Source organism: Cryptomeria japonica, chromosome 10 (genome assembly GCF_030272615.1).
Source record: "Cryptomeria japonica chromosome 10, Sugi_1.0, whole genome shotgun sequence".
NCBI lineage: Eukaryota > Viridiplantae > Streptophyta > Pinopsida > Cupressales > Cupressaceae > Cryptomeria > Cryptomeria japonica.
In genome coordinates this window covers 285,206,359-285,224,384 of record NC_081414.1, presented here as the reverse complement: position 1 = coordinate 285,224,384, position 18,026 = coordinate 285,206,359, and the positions used below count along the sequence as shown (strand labels likewise).

At 31.6% G+C, this 18,026-nt stretch overlaps 1 protein-coding gene across 1 annotated transcript; it reads right to left on the bottom strand.

Annotated features, from left to right (window-relative positions):
• Window positions 1-16,004: 16,004 nt before the first annotated feature.
• LOC131055528 (anthocyanidin 3-O-glucosyltransferase 7-like) lies at window positions 16,005-17,812 on the bottom strand. Its single transcript, XM_057989995.2, has 2 exons — window positions 17,254-17,812; window positions 16,005-17,168 (listed from the first exon to the last, which is right to left on the bottom strand). Exons 1-2 carry the CDS (start codon window positions 17,729-17,731, stop codon window positions 16,249-16,251), a joined length of 1,398 nt encoding a protein of 465 aa, XP_057845978.1. The 5' UTR covers window positions 17,732-17,812; the 3' UTR covers window positions 16,005-16,248.
• Between the last annotated feature and the right edge of the window lie 214 nt (window positions 17,813-18,026).

The following is an 18,026-nucleotide window of genomic DNA, read 5'->3' as shown; positions in this document are numbered from 1 at the left end:
CAACTTATTAGAGTAGATCATTCCCCAACCAATCAAGGATATTTAATTCTTCTATTCCACTCCAATCCATAGGAATCTCATCTAGATTTGATCCAGTTTATTTTCCTGGGTAGCTAGGATATGGAATAGAGAGTGAAGGTACATCGAAGAACTTTGGAGAGAAGATTTCAAGAGTTGAAGTTTTATATCTTTACTCAGAAGGGCTCCTTTCTAACCCACCATCTCCTTTTGGACTCTCTCTAGCAAACCAAACCAAATGAAATTCTCCACTTTACCAATTTTAAGAGGTAAATGAAAATATGAAGCAAGAAGACTAACAATTTAACAACACAAAAATATAGTTATATGATTCTGAATTTGAGGAGAAACATTCATGAAGTAGGTAGAACTCTTGTTGCAATTGATTCATTCCCTAGGATTTTTTGTGTACTCAGAAAAGATAAAGATCCACCCTTTATCTTTTGCAAGTGATGCTAAACCCAACAAAAGAGCATCATCAGTAATTTGTTGATGTAAAATAATAAATGGGGTTGAAGAAGGTTTAATACCTTTCAAGGAACCATCGTGGATACAAGCCTCAATATGTCTACACCGAGCATTAGCCATAATGATGAAAACATAGGGAGATAAAGGCTCAACTTATTTGAGGCACCCAAAAGATAAACAAATAACCTTGGGGAGAACCATTCACTAAGATAGAGAACATGGGTGAGCAAAAGAAAGCCTCCACCATCTTTACAAATTTTCCCCAAAACCCAAATCTATTGAGAACTTTATTTTCTATTCTCATAAAGTGGAGATATTCATGGACCATAAGAAAAATATCATAGATTTGTCGACCAAGAACAAAACCATTTTGGTGTTAATGAAGCAATTTTCCAAGAAGGGGCTTGATTTTGTTAACCAAAAGTTTTGACAAGATCTTCTATTTATGTCGAGAGGCGTCCTATACAATGTCAGCACATCCATGAAACAAAAAAGAAAGGGCAGTTATAGTTGCAGCATATGGAATTCCAAGAGTCCTGTCATCTTGTGTCCATAATGATAATGGTTTCATCCAAATGGTAGTGAAAGGCCAGGGATTTCATTCATAACTGCAAAGAGTCATAGAAACCAGGCATATGAAATTCGACAACCTTCATAGAATTCGAAGAGACTGACATTTCATAAATGAGGACTCTGCAACTCTTATATTTTAATTGCTTTCAGCTCATGTCAGTAACCCAAAATATAACAATAGAAAGTGGAGATTCATGCGACGTGTTTAAAAGAATGGTGGGTTTCAATATTTCTCATTTGAATAGCAGCAATGGAGGAGATTAGTGCATTGGAGAGAGATGCATGTTGCGATCTACAATGAAGTTCATCTGGGTTTTAAAAAAATCTGCTTTGGTAGATTTCATAATATTTTTCCTGCAAGATCTACTCATTTTTTGTTATTTTTTTGTGACAATTTTACTGACAGCAGATTCACGCAAGAACAAATCGAAAGCTCAGGAATTTCTCCACTCTGCTAATGGATCTCTTTCTGACCCACGTCTGGAGCTCAACAAGGTTTGGCCTCTTCCTTACCTTTTAAAAATTCAAGAAATGATTTTTTAATTAGTTATATAAATGAACATGGTGCAAGTTGTTAGAGATATCAAATACACAGACGGGTGTGAAAGGTTTCAACAGAGGATGGTTCGGTTTATATGGCAAAAAAACGCTCAGTGTGGGGATTGTTCAAAAAAAACTCATCGGCTTTAAACCTGACTTGCTTGTGGGTATATTTGTAGCAAGGTATATTAGATTCTAGAAAAACTGCGATAGATTGTGGATTGTAATCCTTACATGTTATTAAATTTTTAAAAAAAATTTATTCAACTTAATGGACTCTGAATGATAAATTCATGGTCCTAAAATGATGTTCCTAATATGTATATGCACCTATGGATACTCATGGCAATATACAATTGGGATATGGTGCTTTACTGCAAGATCTTCATCAATTGGATTGGATTCTAGTACAGCCTATCTTATTACATCACTGAGAATAATTTGAGTCCTTTCGTATCTATTTATATATTGCAATTAAGAAAATACAAATGCTGATGCGATTAGTATTTTGAGTTGAGTCATTTGTTGTTTTATTTATTTTTAAATTATGTTTTTATTATTAAACATTGATCTTTTTAAGATTTGTGATTTTTCAATTTGTTTGTTTTTAAATCGATTATTACTTAATATTTTGGCTTCTACCTTACTGGACAAATTTGTCTATATTTAAAATTCTCTTTTATCTATCTATTTCATTGATTTCTAATATCCTGTATGAGTGTTGCATGGAGACTGTGAGTAACCATGTTTAGATTTTATTAATTGGTAAGATAGAAAAATCTGGATCTTATTTATGATCAACAGGAAAGAATAGCTAGAACAAGTATTATACACATAGGAAGATCTGCACAAAGAGAAGAAAAATTTAGCCATTTATTCATATGTGATCTTCATCCTTTCATAGTATTAGGATTTTGCCACAGATTTTGTTATATATATATATTGGAGTTCTCGGATTTTGTTATATCTTTTTGTAATGTTTGTAATTATTGATTATTCATTTCTTTTTTTGCAAGCAATAAGGCATTTAAATAATTCTGAGGGTAATGGAAAATTTAGTATGGAGCTCCCCAAATATTTCATGCTCAGAATGAGAAATCTGTCTTTTTATAAATGTGATTGATTTATGCGAGATATGTCAATGATGGTTATATAGGAAGAACAAAACTTGTTAGGGATATCATCAACAAATTATTTATGTCTTTATTTAGATCATATTTTTTTTCAATGTTAGTTGAGTGATTAGTGAATGAAATATAGATAATCTATGTAAAATGTTACTAGATTCATCTTAGTTTCATAAAATACTTTGAATTTTTTTTTAGAGAATAATAAAAATAAAATTAATATTTTGATAGAAAAATGAAGAAAAGAATTTTAATATTAAAACTAAAAGCAATATTTTGATAGAAAAAAGAAGGAAAGAATCTTAATTTTCAATCAAGAAATATCAAAATGATTTTATATGTTTCAGATTAAAAATATAATCTTTCTAAATTAAAACAATCAAAATTACATTTTAGTTTTCAAGTTTGAAACATCATCAAAAAGATTTTTGATGTTTCTAAATTTTAACCATATCTTATTTATCTTATTTACAAAGATCGACAAAAATATTTATATCTTATTTATCTCTTAGTTGAGTTTGAACAAATTTATTTGTATTAAAATTAAAAAAATTAGTTCCATCTAAATAGTTTTCTACAAATTTTTAAGTAAAACACTTAAAATTTTAAAAGGTTCAAATAATAATAATGTATAATATATTTATTTATTTATTATTATTTAAATATTATTTTAAAATTTAATTAAATATTTCAAATTATTTTGGTAAAGGGTAAACGTTCAATTAAAATTTTGGTTTAATTAGGTTAGGGTTTGATAGCATTTAAGTAAGATTTTGGTATAATTATAGTTAGGGTTAGTGTTTAATTTTATTAAGCTTAGGGCTAGAATAAATGTTACAACAAAGATAATTTTAATTAAAAGAAAATTTAAAGTTTTGAAAAATGTGTATATTTTAAATTTATATTATAAGGTTATTTTTATTATAAGAAAGTTTAATATGTTTTATAATGTCTTTATTTTTTTTAATTTCATTTCATAAAATTATGAAATATTGAAAAAAATCATAAGTACATAATAATGAAGATTTTTTTTAATATTACATATGAAAATAATAATAAGTTTTATGAATGCATTATCCTACAATAGAAAACCTAATTGTAGCATAACCTTATACATAAACATAATCTTATCATAATTGAAGCTTAACCCTAAACTTAACCCTAACCCTAAAATTAAACCCTACCTACAACTTAAACCCTAATCTAACCAAAATTGAGTCCTAATCCTAAATTGAACCCTAACCCTACTTGAACCCTAAAATTGAATCTGATTTCATTAAACCCTATTCCTAACCCTCACTAATTCTAATTGAACCATTATCCTTATACCAAGAATTATACTACAATACTAACCCTTATTGTAGCGTAACCTTAACCCTAAACCTAATATTACCATATTAGTTGAAAATTGACCATAACCTAACCCTAAACTTAACTATAACCATGGAATTAAACATTGTCAACATTTGAAACCCTAAAATAAACCCTAATCTTAATTCAATTCAAATTTAAACCCTAAGCCTAATTAAATGTTAATTCTCTCTTAACCCTAATCCTAATATAATTGAATCATAAGCCTAATTATAACCCTAATTGAAATCTAATACTAACCCAAACTATAATTAAACCCTTATTTGAGCTCTAAAACATAATTTAGTCCTAACCTTAATGTAATTCAATAATAGCCCTAATTTATCTCTAATCCTAACCATAATCAAATCCTATTCGTAATTGAATCATAACTTTAATCAACTATAACCTTTTAACCCTTAACCCTAATATCTCTAATTAAATGCCAACCTTAATCTAAAAATGTGTATAGCTCTAACCATAGAATTAAAACGTACATAAAACTTAAACCTTCATCTAACACTAATTGAATCCCAATCATAATATGAATCCTAACCTTAAATAAACCCTAATCCTAATTAAATTCTAGCCCAAACCCTCACCCTAATTGAATTTGAGTCCTAATTATAACCCTAATTGAACTCTAATACTAGCTCTAACTATAATTAAAAACTTACCATAATCCAACTTATAACCTTGACAATATTGCTAATTTAGACCTAATTGAAACCTAAGCCTAATTTAAAATTTATGCTAACAAAACTTTAATTAAACCATAATCCTACCTTAAAATTGAGCTTTATTATATAATCCTAACCTTGGCACCAAGCTTTATTTTGAAACCCTAACCCTTTTTAAATCCTAACACTAACACTAACCCTAACTAAACCCTAAATAACTTGTAATACTAACTTTTTTCCTTATTGAACCATAGCCCTAAACCTAACACTAATTCTAATTGAACCCCAACCCTTACCCCAAGCATTATCCTATACTAGTAACCATAATTGCAGCATATCTTTACCCTAAACCTAATCTTACCATATTGAAACCTACCATAACCTAACCCTAAACTTAATTCTAACCGTGGAATTAAACCCTAAATACAACTTGAACCCTATCTCTAAAATTCACCCTAACCCTAATTGAGTTGTAATCATAATTAAACAATATGGTAAAACTTAACCCAAACCCCAATTGAACTCCAAACCTAATTGAACTCTAATCCTAATCTAATCCTAGCCCTAATCTAGCCCAAATCCTAATATTAATTAAACATTAATATAATTTAACTCTAACCTTGAGCTCATTGAATTACAACCCTAACTATAATCCTAATTAAACTATACCCATAACTATAATTTTACCCTTATGATAACCTAAACCTAAAATTAAGCCTTCTCATGATAAACCCTACCTTGAATCTAAACCCTAATCCTATACTAACCTTAACCCTAAACCAAACCTAACCTTGACCCTATCCCTAATCTAAACTTAATTGAACCCCAACCATAATTGAATCTTTATGCTAATGTAACCCATAACCCTAATTGTTATACAACCCCAACATGCTAACCCTAACTCTAATCAAGATGTAAATTTGAACCCTAACAATAACCCTAATTATTACCCTAAACCTAATTGTAACCCAAAACCTATGACTAACCCTAACCCTAATCAAGATGTAAATCTAAACCATAACAATAAGTATAATTATAGCCCTAAACCTAACTGTAACCCAGACCCTAAAACTAAAACTAATCCTAACAATGATGTAAACCCTAACTATGATCATAATCCTAATCCTAAAACTTGTCCCAAACCATAACCCTAACCCTAACCATACTCCTAGGTCTTAACCATATCCATAATCCTAACAATAACCCTAATCATGGTGTAAATCCTAACCATAACCATAACCCTAAACCTAATCCTAACTGTGATGTAAACACTAACATTAATCCTAACACTAGCCCTTAACCCTAACCCTAATCATGATGTAAACTATAACCCTAACTATAATCCTTACCTTGACCCTAAACCTAACCTGAACCATGATGTAAACCAAAACCTTTACCATACTCCTAACTATAATCCTAAACCATTACCCTAATCATAATCCTAATCCTAACCCTAACCTTACCTAATCATAGCCTTAAACCCTAACCCTAAAAATAGGGAACATTTGGCTATACAACTCTTAAGATGCAACAAACATCTATTACACTGTATTAATGATATATGAAGGGTATTGATATCTTGGTGCATCCTAAGGGTTGGATAGTCATTTCCCTAAAAATAACCCTACAACTAATCCTATCCATAATCCTGACCATGATGCAAACCCTAATCCTAACCATGATGTGTATGCTAACCATAACCATAACCATAATTATAACCCTAAACCTAACTATAACCTAAACCTTAAACCCTAACCCAAGCAATAATCCTAGCCCTAACTTTAATCTTAAGCCCTAACCCTAACGATAATCCTAATCTTAACCCTAACCGTAATGCAAATCCTAACCCTAACCCTAACCATGATATAAACACTAACATTAGTTATAAAATTAACCCTTAACTCTAACCCTAACCCTATCCATATGTAATTCTAACCATAACTATAACCCTAAGCCTAACTATAACCTAACCCTAAATCCAACCCCAACCATGATGTAAACCATTATCCTAACCATAACTCTAAATCCTAACCCTAACCTAACCCTAACCTTAAAACCTAACCCTAACAATAATCCTTATTCCTAACCCTAACCATAACCCTAACCCAAGCCATAACCCTAACCCTATCCTTAATCTTAAACCTTGACCCTAACTATAATCCTCACCCTAACCCTAAGCAGGATGTAAATCATAATCCTAAGCCTAAACCTAACCCTAACCATGATGTTAATCATGACCATAACCCTAACCCTAACCCTAGCTATGATGTAAACCCTAACCTTGGCCAGTATCCTAACTATGACCCTATGTCGAGTGTAGAGCCCTACCTTTATAGTGTCGAACATGCACCGATCTTTGTGGATGACCCTAAGCTTAAACATAATCATAAACCTAACCTTAACCCCAACCATGATATAGACAATAAGATAAACCATAACCCCAAACCATAACCCTAATCATAATCTTAACGCTAACCCTAATTATATTGCTAACCTAACCCTAACCCTAATAATAATCCTACCCTAAACTTAAGCCTAACCCAAATTGAACTTTAATCCTCATCCATTCCTAACCTTAATCTGGCCCAAATCCTAATCCTAATTGAACTTTAATACTAATTTAATCCTAATCTTAATGTAATTGGACCATAACCCTAATTCTAACCCTAATTTTGATGTAAACCCTAAATGTAATTGTAACCCCGACACTAAAACCTAACCATAAACTTAACCTTAACACTAAACCTTAACCCTAACCATAATCCTAATCATAAGCATAAACCCTAACCCTCACCATAATCCTAAACCAAAAGAAAACTCTAACCTTGATGCTAACCCTAACCATTACCATAACCCTAATCATAATTCTAACCATGATATGAACCTTAACCTTGACTATAATACTAACTTTAACCTAATCTAAAACATAACCATGAACCAAATCCTAATCCTAACCATACCCCCAATTATAATTCCAAACCTAACCCTGACTGTAATTATGCTTACCCTAACCCTAACTTTGATGTACACCCTAAACATAATTGTAACCTTGACAGTAAACCCTAACCCTAACCATCAAGTTAATGCTAATATTAAACTATAACCATAACCCTAACTGGAATCGTAATTCTAAAACTAAATCCGAACCATAATCCTAAACCAAAACCAAACCCTAATGTTGATGCTAACCCTAACCATTATATAAACCCTAGCCATTATCATAACCCTAACCAGAAACCCTAACCCTAATCATAAACCTAACTCAAACATGATGCAAACCTTAACCCTGACCATAACACTAACCTTAACCCTAACGCTAACCATAACCATAATACTTGCAATTAATTAAAGTTTTATATCATCATAACCCTAACCATATATTTTAGTATTTGCTTTGATCATGCAACACATATACATTATAAAAAATAGTCATAATAGATACAAATGATTTCATATATCTGAATAATAGTATAATAGATACAAATGATTTCATATATCTGCGTAATAGTATAATAATTTATTATAATATAATTTATTTTAATAAAAAAGATACTGTATAATTATGTGTTGATTTATTTTATGTTTTCCATGTTGCTCCACGCAACTGCCACTAGCATATATACCTTAAATTTTAATTTAATCTATATAAAATAGGCCGAGAGATATCCTTCTTGAGGTGCCTATTTTTAATGAATTTTACACCCTAAAGTTAAAATAGGCACCTCGAGAAGGATATCTCTCGACGTATTTTATATAGATTAAATTAAAATTTAAGGTATATATGCTAGTAGGTATTACAAAGACTAATATGCTTGAAATTTGTCATTTTATTTTCCCTTCTCATAGGAACCAACTCAATACAGGTGTTGTTGATCTAAATAAGAAGACTCACTGACGATAGGAACTATCATCCAATATGACATCTTTCCCCATGATTTCTTTGTATTTCTAAAAGAATAATTAGGGAAAACCATCTAGAGCAAGAGATTTATATGAGGCCAAGGATAAAATCACCTATTTGACTTCCTCATCAATAAAACCTCATTCCAAAAGATGATTATCTTTAGGGCTTAAAAGGTTTGGGATAACCCAAAGGAGCTTCTTTGAAATCTCATTAACACCTACATCTAAGATAGGAGGAGGATTGAGCACGGAGTAGAATTAATTTACCACTTCCCTATGAATTTATTCCTCTTTCTCGAGAGAAGAGCACCATCCAATCCAATCAACTCCTTAATTTTGTTCCTTTTTAAATAATTTCATAATATTTCCTTTTTGGCAATGGAAAGTGAAATCTTCATTAAGAATACTTATTTCAATGTCTCACCAAGTGGGAAACACCATTGTGGGATTACCTTATAAGGATATATGATCATTGTTTAAGTATACAATTTAAGCATATGTGTACTCAATAGAAAGTATCTATGTCAAAACAATTGATTGACCTCAATTATTATAAAACTCACAAGCAGATAATTTACTATCTATGAATTTTGAACAAATTATTGTCACTTTCTTGATATTAGACCTACCAATTATATCATTTTGTAACATAGTATACTATTTATTTCTATTTATTTTAGGAGATTTTGTTTGAAATGAGGTGACCTAGTAAATCATTTATCTTTAGCATTTTTTATAGAATATAATTGGTGATGTAGTTGAATCCAATGATGGGATATTGATGCTAAAACATGGAGAACAACATGGCAGGTAGGGGGTGGGTTTATTAATAAGAGAGCTTATCTCTTTGTTGGGAAGGTCATTAGATTGCCATTAATTGGTGAGGTAGTTGAATCCAATGATGGGATATTGATGTTGAAACATGGAGAACAACGTGGCATCAATATAAATGTATGTTCAAATTTTAATTTGTTAATGTATTAGGCAATGAATTAAATGGAGAAAAGAATTTAAAATATCTACCACCAATGAGGCACACATTTCCATTGATCTTTAATACACAAATAAAAACTAAAATGCTTCTCTCCTCAAGCTAAAAATCATTGCAATAGTATCTTTCTAGTTTTTAAACCTTTATCTATCAACCATGTCAAGAATACGATACAAGAACAAATGAAAAAACCAAGCATAAGAAGTCTAGAAAATGAACAATACCATGAACCCAATTTTATACCAAATTATACTATATATATATATTTGTGTGTGTGTGTGTGTGTGTGTGTGTGTGTGCATATATATATGTGTGTGTGTGTGTGTGTGTGTGTATACATATACATATACATATGTATATATGTATGTTTATGTATATATATGTATGTATCTATATATATGTATGTATGTATATATATGTATATATATATGTATGTATGTATGTATTTATGTATGTATGTGTATGTGTGTGTGTGTGTGTGTGTATATATATGTGTGTGTGTGTGTGTGTGTGTGTGTGTGTGTGTGTGTGTGTGTGTGTGTGTGTGTACACACACACACACACACACACACACACACACACACATATATATATATATATATGTATACATATATATATATACATATACATATACATATACATATACATATACATATATATGTATATGTATATGTATATGTATCCATATATATATACATATACATATACATATATATATATACATATACATATATATATATATACATATACATATACATATATACATATACATATATATATATATACATATATACATATACATATATATATATGTATTATATATATATATATATATATATATATATATATATATATATGTATATGTATATGTATATTTATATGTATATGTATATGTATATATATATATATCCATATATATGTATATATATCCATATATATTTATATATATACATATACATATACATATGCATATACATACATATACATATATATGTATATATATACATATATATATATATATGTATATATATACATATAAACACATATACATATATATATACATACATATACATATGTATATGTATATCTAGTGTATGTATATATATATGTATATGTGTGTGTGTGTGTGTGTGTGTGTGTGTGTGTGTACACATATACATATATATGTATATGTATATGTATATGTATACACACACACACAGACACACACATATATATATAAAATGTATATGTATATGTATGTATATGTATGTATATATATACATATATATGTATGTATGTATGTATGTATGTATGTATGTATGTGTATATATGTATATGTTTGCATCAAGTTTTTGTCAATAATGCGATTAGTTTAGAGTAGAAAATAAAAAAAATGATTTGGTTAGTTTAGAGATAGAGTGGGTAAGAGTGAGAGAGGAAGGAGGTGACAATGACAAGTAGTGGATATAGATACTGAGGGAGGGGGAGAGAGGGAAAGAGGGGAAACTATAGAGATATGGAGATAGAGATAGGGATAGGTATAGCAATAGGGATAGGGATATGGATAGAGATAGAGATATAGTGAGTATGTGTGTATATGATTGGGAGAGATAAGGAGGAGAGAAATATAGAAAGAGGGATTGATAGGTAGAGAGGAAGAGATGGGCATAAAAAGAGGGAAAGATAAGAATGAGAAGGATATATATAACTTGGGAAAGATAGAAGAGGCAAGAAAGATCTATATAAATATATATAGAGGGAAAGATGTCCAAAATGGGAGACTGAGATAGATATGGAGAAATAGAGATATAAAGAGGAAGATAATGAGAGGGGGGGGGATGGAAAAATAGTGAGGTAAAGATATAGGAAGTGATATAAAGAGGGAAGTAGAGAGAGGTAGATTTATATGTAGAGAGATGGAGAGAGAAATAGGGATAAGGAAGAGATAGAGTGAATAAGAGGGATATATATATAAAGATAGGAGAGAGAGAGAGAGAGAGAGAGAGAGAGAGAGAGAGAGAGAGAGAGAGAGAGAGGGGGGGGGGGGGGGAATGAGAGATATAATGATAGAGCTAGAGAGCTAGAGATATGTATAGAGATACAGAGAGAGAAACATAGAGTTTGTGTGTGACAGAGATATAAAAATAGAAATAGGGAGGGAGTAGTATGGTGTGGATGTGTGCGCATGTGCACGTGCATGTGTGTGTGTGTGTGTATGTGTGTGAGCTAGTGATATGGTTTGTAAAGTAGTTGGTAACTTTTTCTTGAGTTTCCTTGAGATATGTGAGATGTGCACAGTGTCCATTATTGTTACAAGTTTTTGAAAAAGGTGCATCCATTCATTATAAATTTACATGATGTACCTACTACTTTAACAATCAATATGAAACTTTATCACACACACACACACACACACACACACACACACACACACACACTTAAAACATCTAGATTGTCATTTGAAAGTTATATGTAAGTAAAATAATTATTATTTTTATATTATAAAAAATTTCAATAATATTTTCTTAATATACCCATAAATTAATGTTTTAAATAAAATAATATCTAATCATTTGTTATTAATAAATCTTTTTTTTTTCAACAATAAAAAATAAATTGTTTTTCAATAATTTTGCTAATTATCATCACAAGAATCACTTTCTAAAAGAGAGATTACTTTTTCAAATTGTAGTTTTTTTCACTTGACAATACATAATCTACCATAAATAATATAAAATTTTCAGATTAACCATGTAAATTTATTATGCAACAAGAGCTATGATACAGCTGGAGTCCCTCCCTATTTGTCTAATTTTTTTTGAAAATAATAAAAGAATTATTTGTTGTTTAGATTTTAGAAGGATCTTGGTGAGATGAGAGTTCAAACTTTTATCATTGGTGAGGAGCTATGAAGAATACTGTAATAAGAAATTGGGGAGGAAATGTTCATAATTTTAAAACAATATATTTTGGTGAATGTTTTGTTGAAATCTTCAAGTGCTTTTTGAAATAAATAAATATAATATTATTTTATTGAAGAATGATAAACTTACTATTATTTATCTCATGCATTTGCAATAGATCCCATCTTTAGCTATGTGCTTACATTTAACAATTATGATATTTTGTTTTAATATTTTTTTAAACTTAAATATCTCATACTATTAATAAATTATGGAATTGAATTGAATCAAGGACCTAGAAGGAAAACAAATAATTTAAAAGCTAATAATATTTTGAGATGGGATTAGTTTGTTTCAAATGATAAAATAGAAATTTGAGATGAAGGTGTCAAATTAGTCAAAAGTATGCACAAAGTAAAATATTTGAAACAACCATACAAAATGATATAAAATAAATAGGAAAAAAATTGAAGATATACACCATTTTCTATTACAAAAGGATAACTTTTATGATATCTATTTATTTATTCTTTCAATAATTAACAGTTACATTTTTGTGATATTTTCTTTAAAAATATTCACATTTGATAAAATTTGTTGCTAGAGAATTGATATTTATTTTAATATTTTTCTAAATTTTTTAATGAAAATATTATCTTTCAGTCAACATTAATGAAAAAATCAACTAACCTAAAAATCGAATTCTTCAAAAAGAAACCAATAATAACATACTGCCAAAGAACAAAGACATTTCCATATACGGATGGAAAGAAACAACCATTGCCTTGATTACCATGGACTAAAACAATCATTAGTTAAAGCATGTAATGCCTTACCCTATTTAATTCCTTCTTCCCACTAACCAATATTATTCTATGGAAAATCTTTCAATTTCATATTTACAGAAATTCTATCTTCATTGCCATGACAACCAACATTTTACGTTTTTTGTGTTTTTAGCTTGTTAATTTCATAATCTAGCATTTTTGTTTGGCAAACGAATTATGTTTAAATTATAATTTAAACTATGAATAAAAGTTAACCAAAAGAATAATCAAATTATAAATATATACAAGAAATTAGTAAAAAATATTATAATTTATATAAAGATTGTAATTAAATCAAAGTACAAATGAATATGCAAGTAATTAGAAAAAAGATTGTAATTTATATATTATAATCTTATAATTTAAATATTATAATTTAAACATTATGCTTCTGCTTCATATCAACTAGGCTGGCTATTTTTGCAAGCACGAAACAACTGGCAAATAGGGTAAACACAGCCAGGACAATTTAGACACCAAATGTTTGACGTGTAACCTGCTCATACTTTTGTTGTAAAGGCTCTATAACAAGCATTTATTTAGTATTCTTGGTCAGTCATGGGCCATTGATCACAAAAGGCTCGATGGCCCCTGGACCCATGTAAACAGGAGCGTTGTTGAACTTCCTATCACCAGCACCAGGCCTAGCACAAGAACGCTCAGTAATAATGCCGAAGAAGAACAGGAAGTGGATTATTTTCTTATGGAGGAGGAGTTTCGGGTACAATTGGCATTGGCCTTAAGTACTTCTTCCAATACAGACGATGTTATAGGTGCAAGAGGTGAAGTTGAAGTCGGTCATGTGGAATCTCGCCAGATTTGAGCTGCCACTATTGTACAAGACAGTGGAGATGCTATTTCTCGTCGTTATTGGGTCAATGCCATCTTAATTTTTGTATAGAACAAGCAGGACTCAAACTCAGGATGTTTGTTTTTATCCTAACAGATTCTAAAACGCTTTCCCACTTGCTAAAAATTTCCTCTTGTTTTGATTAACAATTAAGGAGTGGAAAGGTTTATTGTGACCCAATTTGGCGATTTAGAGTCTAGGTATGTTTAAATTTAGGTTGTCTAAGCCTCCAAGATTCAAGATTGATGTCTAATTTGTCTGGTTATGATTGCAAAGGCTCAAGTTTGGTTAGGAGACATCTGAAAATGGCTTCTGGTCTGTAAAGTTATCTAATTATTGGCCCAAAGATTGAGTAGAAGGCGTTGCATATCTCAGGCACTGAATTTGATTGGCTGATAGTAAACGATAGGCATGTTGTTTGTTAGTAAGGGTTTTAGATGCCTTGAACAACAAACAACGTGCCGACTATTTAAGCTCTTCCATTTTAATTGGCCTGTTAGGACTGGGAGCTTAAAATTAGGCAATGGTCCCTTTTTTTATCATGCTCAGTAAATATTTACAGATATGACCTAAGTAATTTGTTTGTTGACTAATTTGTATTTACAGATATGACCTGAGTACTCTTGAACTTAATCTCAAATACTCAAATCATAAGCCTTTTGAAAAAGGTTCCATGTTTGTATTGAAATTGAGGGCTAAATAGAATATTAAGTTGTGAGAATGCAAGACCAATGACATTTAGCAACCTTGGATAGGAAGCTTGATATAAGGAAAAACTAGATTCCCATTTGCCTGGATGAGGATTTTATGTTCAAATTCCAGACACCAAATTCATAAAGCATACACCATATTTATCTTGAAAGTTATGATTTGAGAATCCCATATACCCAAGCCATCAGACATTTGTGAAATTGCTCTTTCCTTGTATTGAAAAATAGGGTTGAGTAAAATTACTAGACATGCAAATGCAGTACCTATGAGTATCTCAAAACCTGAGATAGGAAGCTTGAAATAAGAAAGAATAGCTTTTCAGTTGGAAAAATGGGGATTTTATGTTCATTATCATTTTATAAAAGCTCTAACTTGATCTTCAAAATAATTTTATCATTATCATTTGTTTATTCTGGACGGAATAGCCTATGTATGGCTGTCGTATGATTATTGCTAGTGTTGTTTTAGATTCAAAACAAAAAGGTGAAGTTACTGAACCAAGCAATAAAACACGACTTCCAGTGTTTTTAATTTGGCAATATATTGTAAAAATTAAAATATTCGAACATTCCACCATGTAATTTTTATTTAAGACATTGGAAACACATTTTGATTGGCCATCTCTTTTTTATTTTAAAGAAAATAATAAAAACCTCAGCAAAAAGTATATCGGCCAATCAAAAAATGTTAAAATAGAAAAAGAAATGATATTAATAAATAAATTCTCTAAACTATAGGCAAAACTATACTTTAAATATTTAACACGGTTTTCAAAGAAAAAGTTAATTGAAAATTGAGGGAGACGAAAACATTAGTCTCCGCCTATAGATAGATGGAACTAATAAAACCTTACACCAATAAACCCAAAAAGTAACTAATTATTATATTTATGAACTCTACACAAATCATACCTACACTATCCAACACATGTCCCCACTAGTTGAAGATTGTCATTAACTAAATTATCTATTTAATGCCATACATTCTAAGAGCTGAAATGATAAGGAGAATGAAAAACATTATTACAATATTTTATTCTTAATGCTAAACCCATTTGCAATATTTTATTCGTAATGCTAAACCCATTTGCAATATTTTATTCTTAATGCTAAACACATTTGCAGCATGTGATTCCATTTTGGTCTTTTCCCACATGCAATAATATGCAAGAACTAATAAAACATTCCAAAACTAAATGAAAAAGAAGATAAATACACAAGTTTCACCATTACAGAATCCAATTAATCTGAATCACCATATATCCCCTCCTTTCCTCTCCGCGCCACAAAAAATCTGACAAACTAAAGAAGTCACAGCCAGACATGTCAGTCAACAAGTTGTTTCTTCATCTGGTGAAGAAATATACTGTAGTTGTTGAATGAGGAACCTCCTTCCTTTACCGTATCTCTACTGGTTCTCATTAATTTGGTGACCTGCTTCCTTATCTCTGCGCCATCTTCTCCCACCAGCAATCTGTCAATGGCTCTAGCAATCTCCCCCTTCTCTATTATTCCATCCTTATTCGATTCCAAAGGTAGTCCAATCTTCCAGACATCCACAATATATGTGCGGTTAAGAAACTGATCTACGAAATAAGGCGAGCAGAGCATGGGCACGCCCATGGTGATGCTCTCCTGTACAGAGTTCCATCCACAGTGTGTCACAAAGCAAGCTACGGAAGGATGAGATAATACCTCTAACTGTGGCGCCCAAGAAACTATGCAGCTCCTCTCTCTCACCCGTTCCATAAATCCCTGCGGAAAAGTGGGCTTGCTGCCCTCCATTAGATCCGACCGAACAACCCACAGAAATGGTCTCTGGGTAGCCTCTAACCCCGCTGCGAACTCCTCCACTTGGATTTGGCTCCACACTGCGAGGCTTCCAAACGACACATAGATCACAGATTGGGTAGACTGCTTGTCTAACCATTCTAGACATTGCACATCATCTGCCCAGAAGCTTGGGAGGGCCTTACTCGTACTCCTCTTATCGCCCTCCAGAAATTCGCAAGGAATCAGAGGACCAATTGGGTATACTTCCACCTCTCTGGATAACTCTTCCACCACTGGACCGTCAAGCTCGTAAAAGGAGTTGGCGAGGACCCCGTTGATCTGCTTTAAACTTTCTCCCATCCGGATGCATCTCTTAAACATCTTCTCCCCACCGAACAGCCATGGAAGATCTCCAGAACGCAGAGGGGGCATGGACGGAATATACGTTATCTTCTTCTCTTCTTTGGGAGCTCCTTCAATAACACCAAACACAACCAGTCTCACAACAACGAAGAAGAAAAAGAAAAAAACAGACAAAGAAGCGTGAATCTGTCTTACCATCTTGACCAAGGATCCCAAGAGAGAGGAGCCTCGGAATGAAGTAGCGGATAGCACAGTTGGCGACAAGCGATGTGTGGAAAGCAAAGAGAGGAATCTGATAGAAATCGGCTACCGCCTTCAACCCAGAACATATAATTACATCTACTATTATACCGGTGATGTTGTGCTCTTCTTCCCTCTCGTTTATCACGTCGATAAGCCTCATAATCACGGAAGGTGCCATACTGTTATCTATTGCTTCCATTAGACTTGGAATGTTGGTGCGTTTGTCATCTGGCGGTAATCCATCAGGAATGGATATGATTCGGATGCCGTCCCAGTTTCTAGTTTTGGCTTGCATAATGCGGTTGTGATTGAAATCGGTGTTGAGGAAGGTAACGAGGAAACCATCGGAGACGAGCTTCCAGGCGAGCTGCATCATGGGATTTATGTGGCCCTGGTAAGGAAGGGGGATCAGAAGAGCGTGTCCACCCATATTCAACTTTTCGAACTGCCCAATTCCTTCAGCAGAGTTGGACGATCAACCAAAGAGCTCCTCTAAAAATCTGCAAGAAAAGGAATAAAGATTAAGCTTTTAACTTACGACTAAAGTGGCTGAAATTTTCATAGATACCGTCTCGTAAAATATTTTTTTACTTGAGAAGAGTTTTTTACTGGTAGCGGAGATTTTATTTAGTAGTGATATGTTTCACGTTATTTTTTTCTATGGAAACATGTGCATACTTATTTTCTATAGATACCATTGTCATTTTCATCAAGCTGCTACTCAA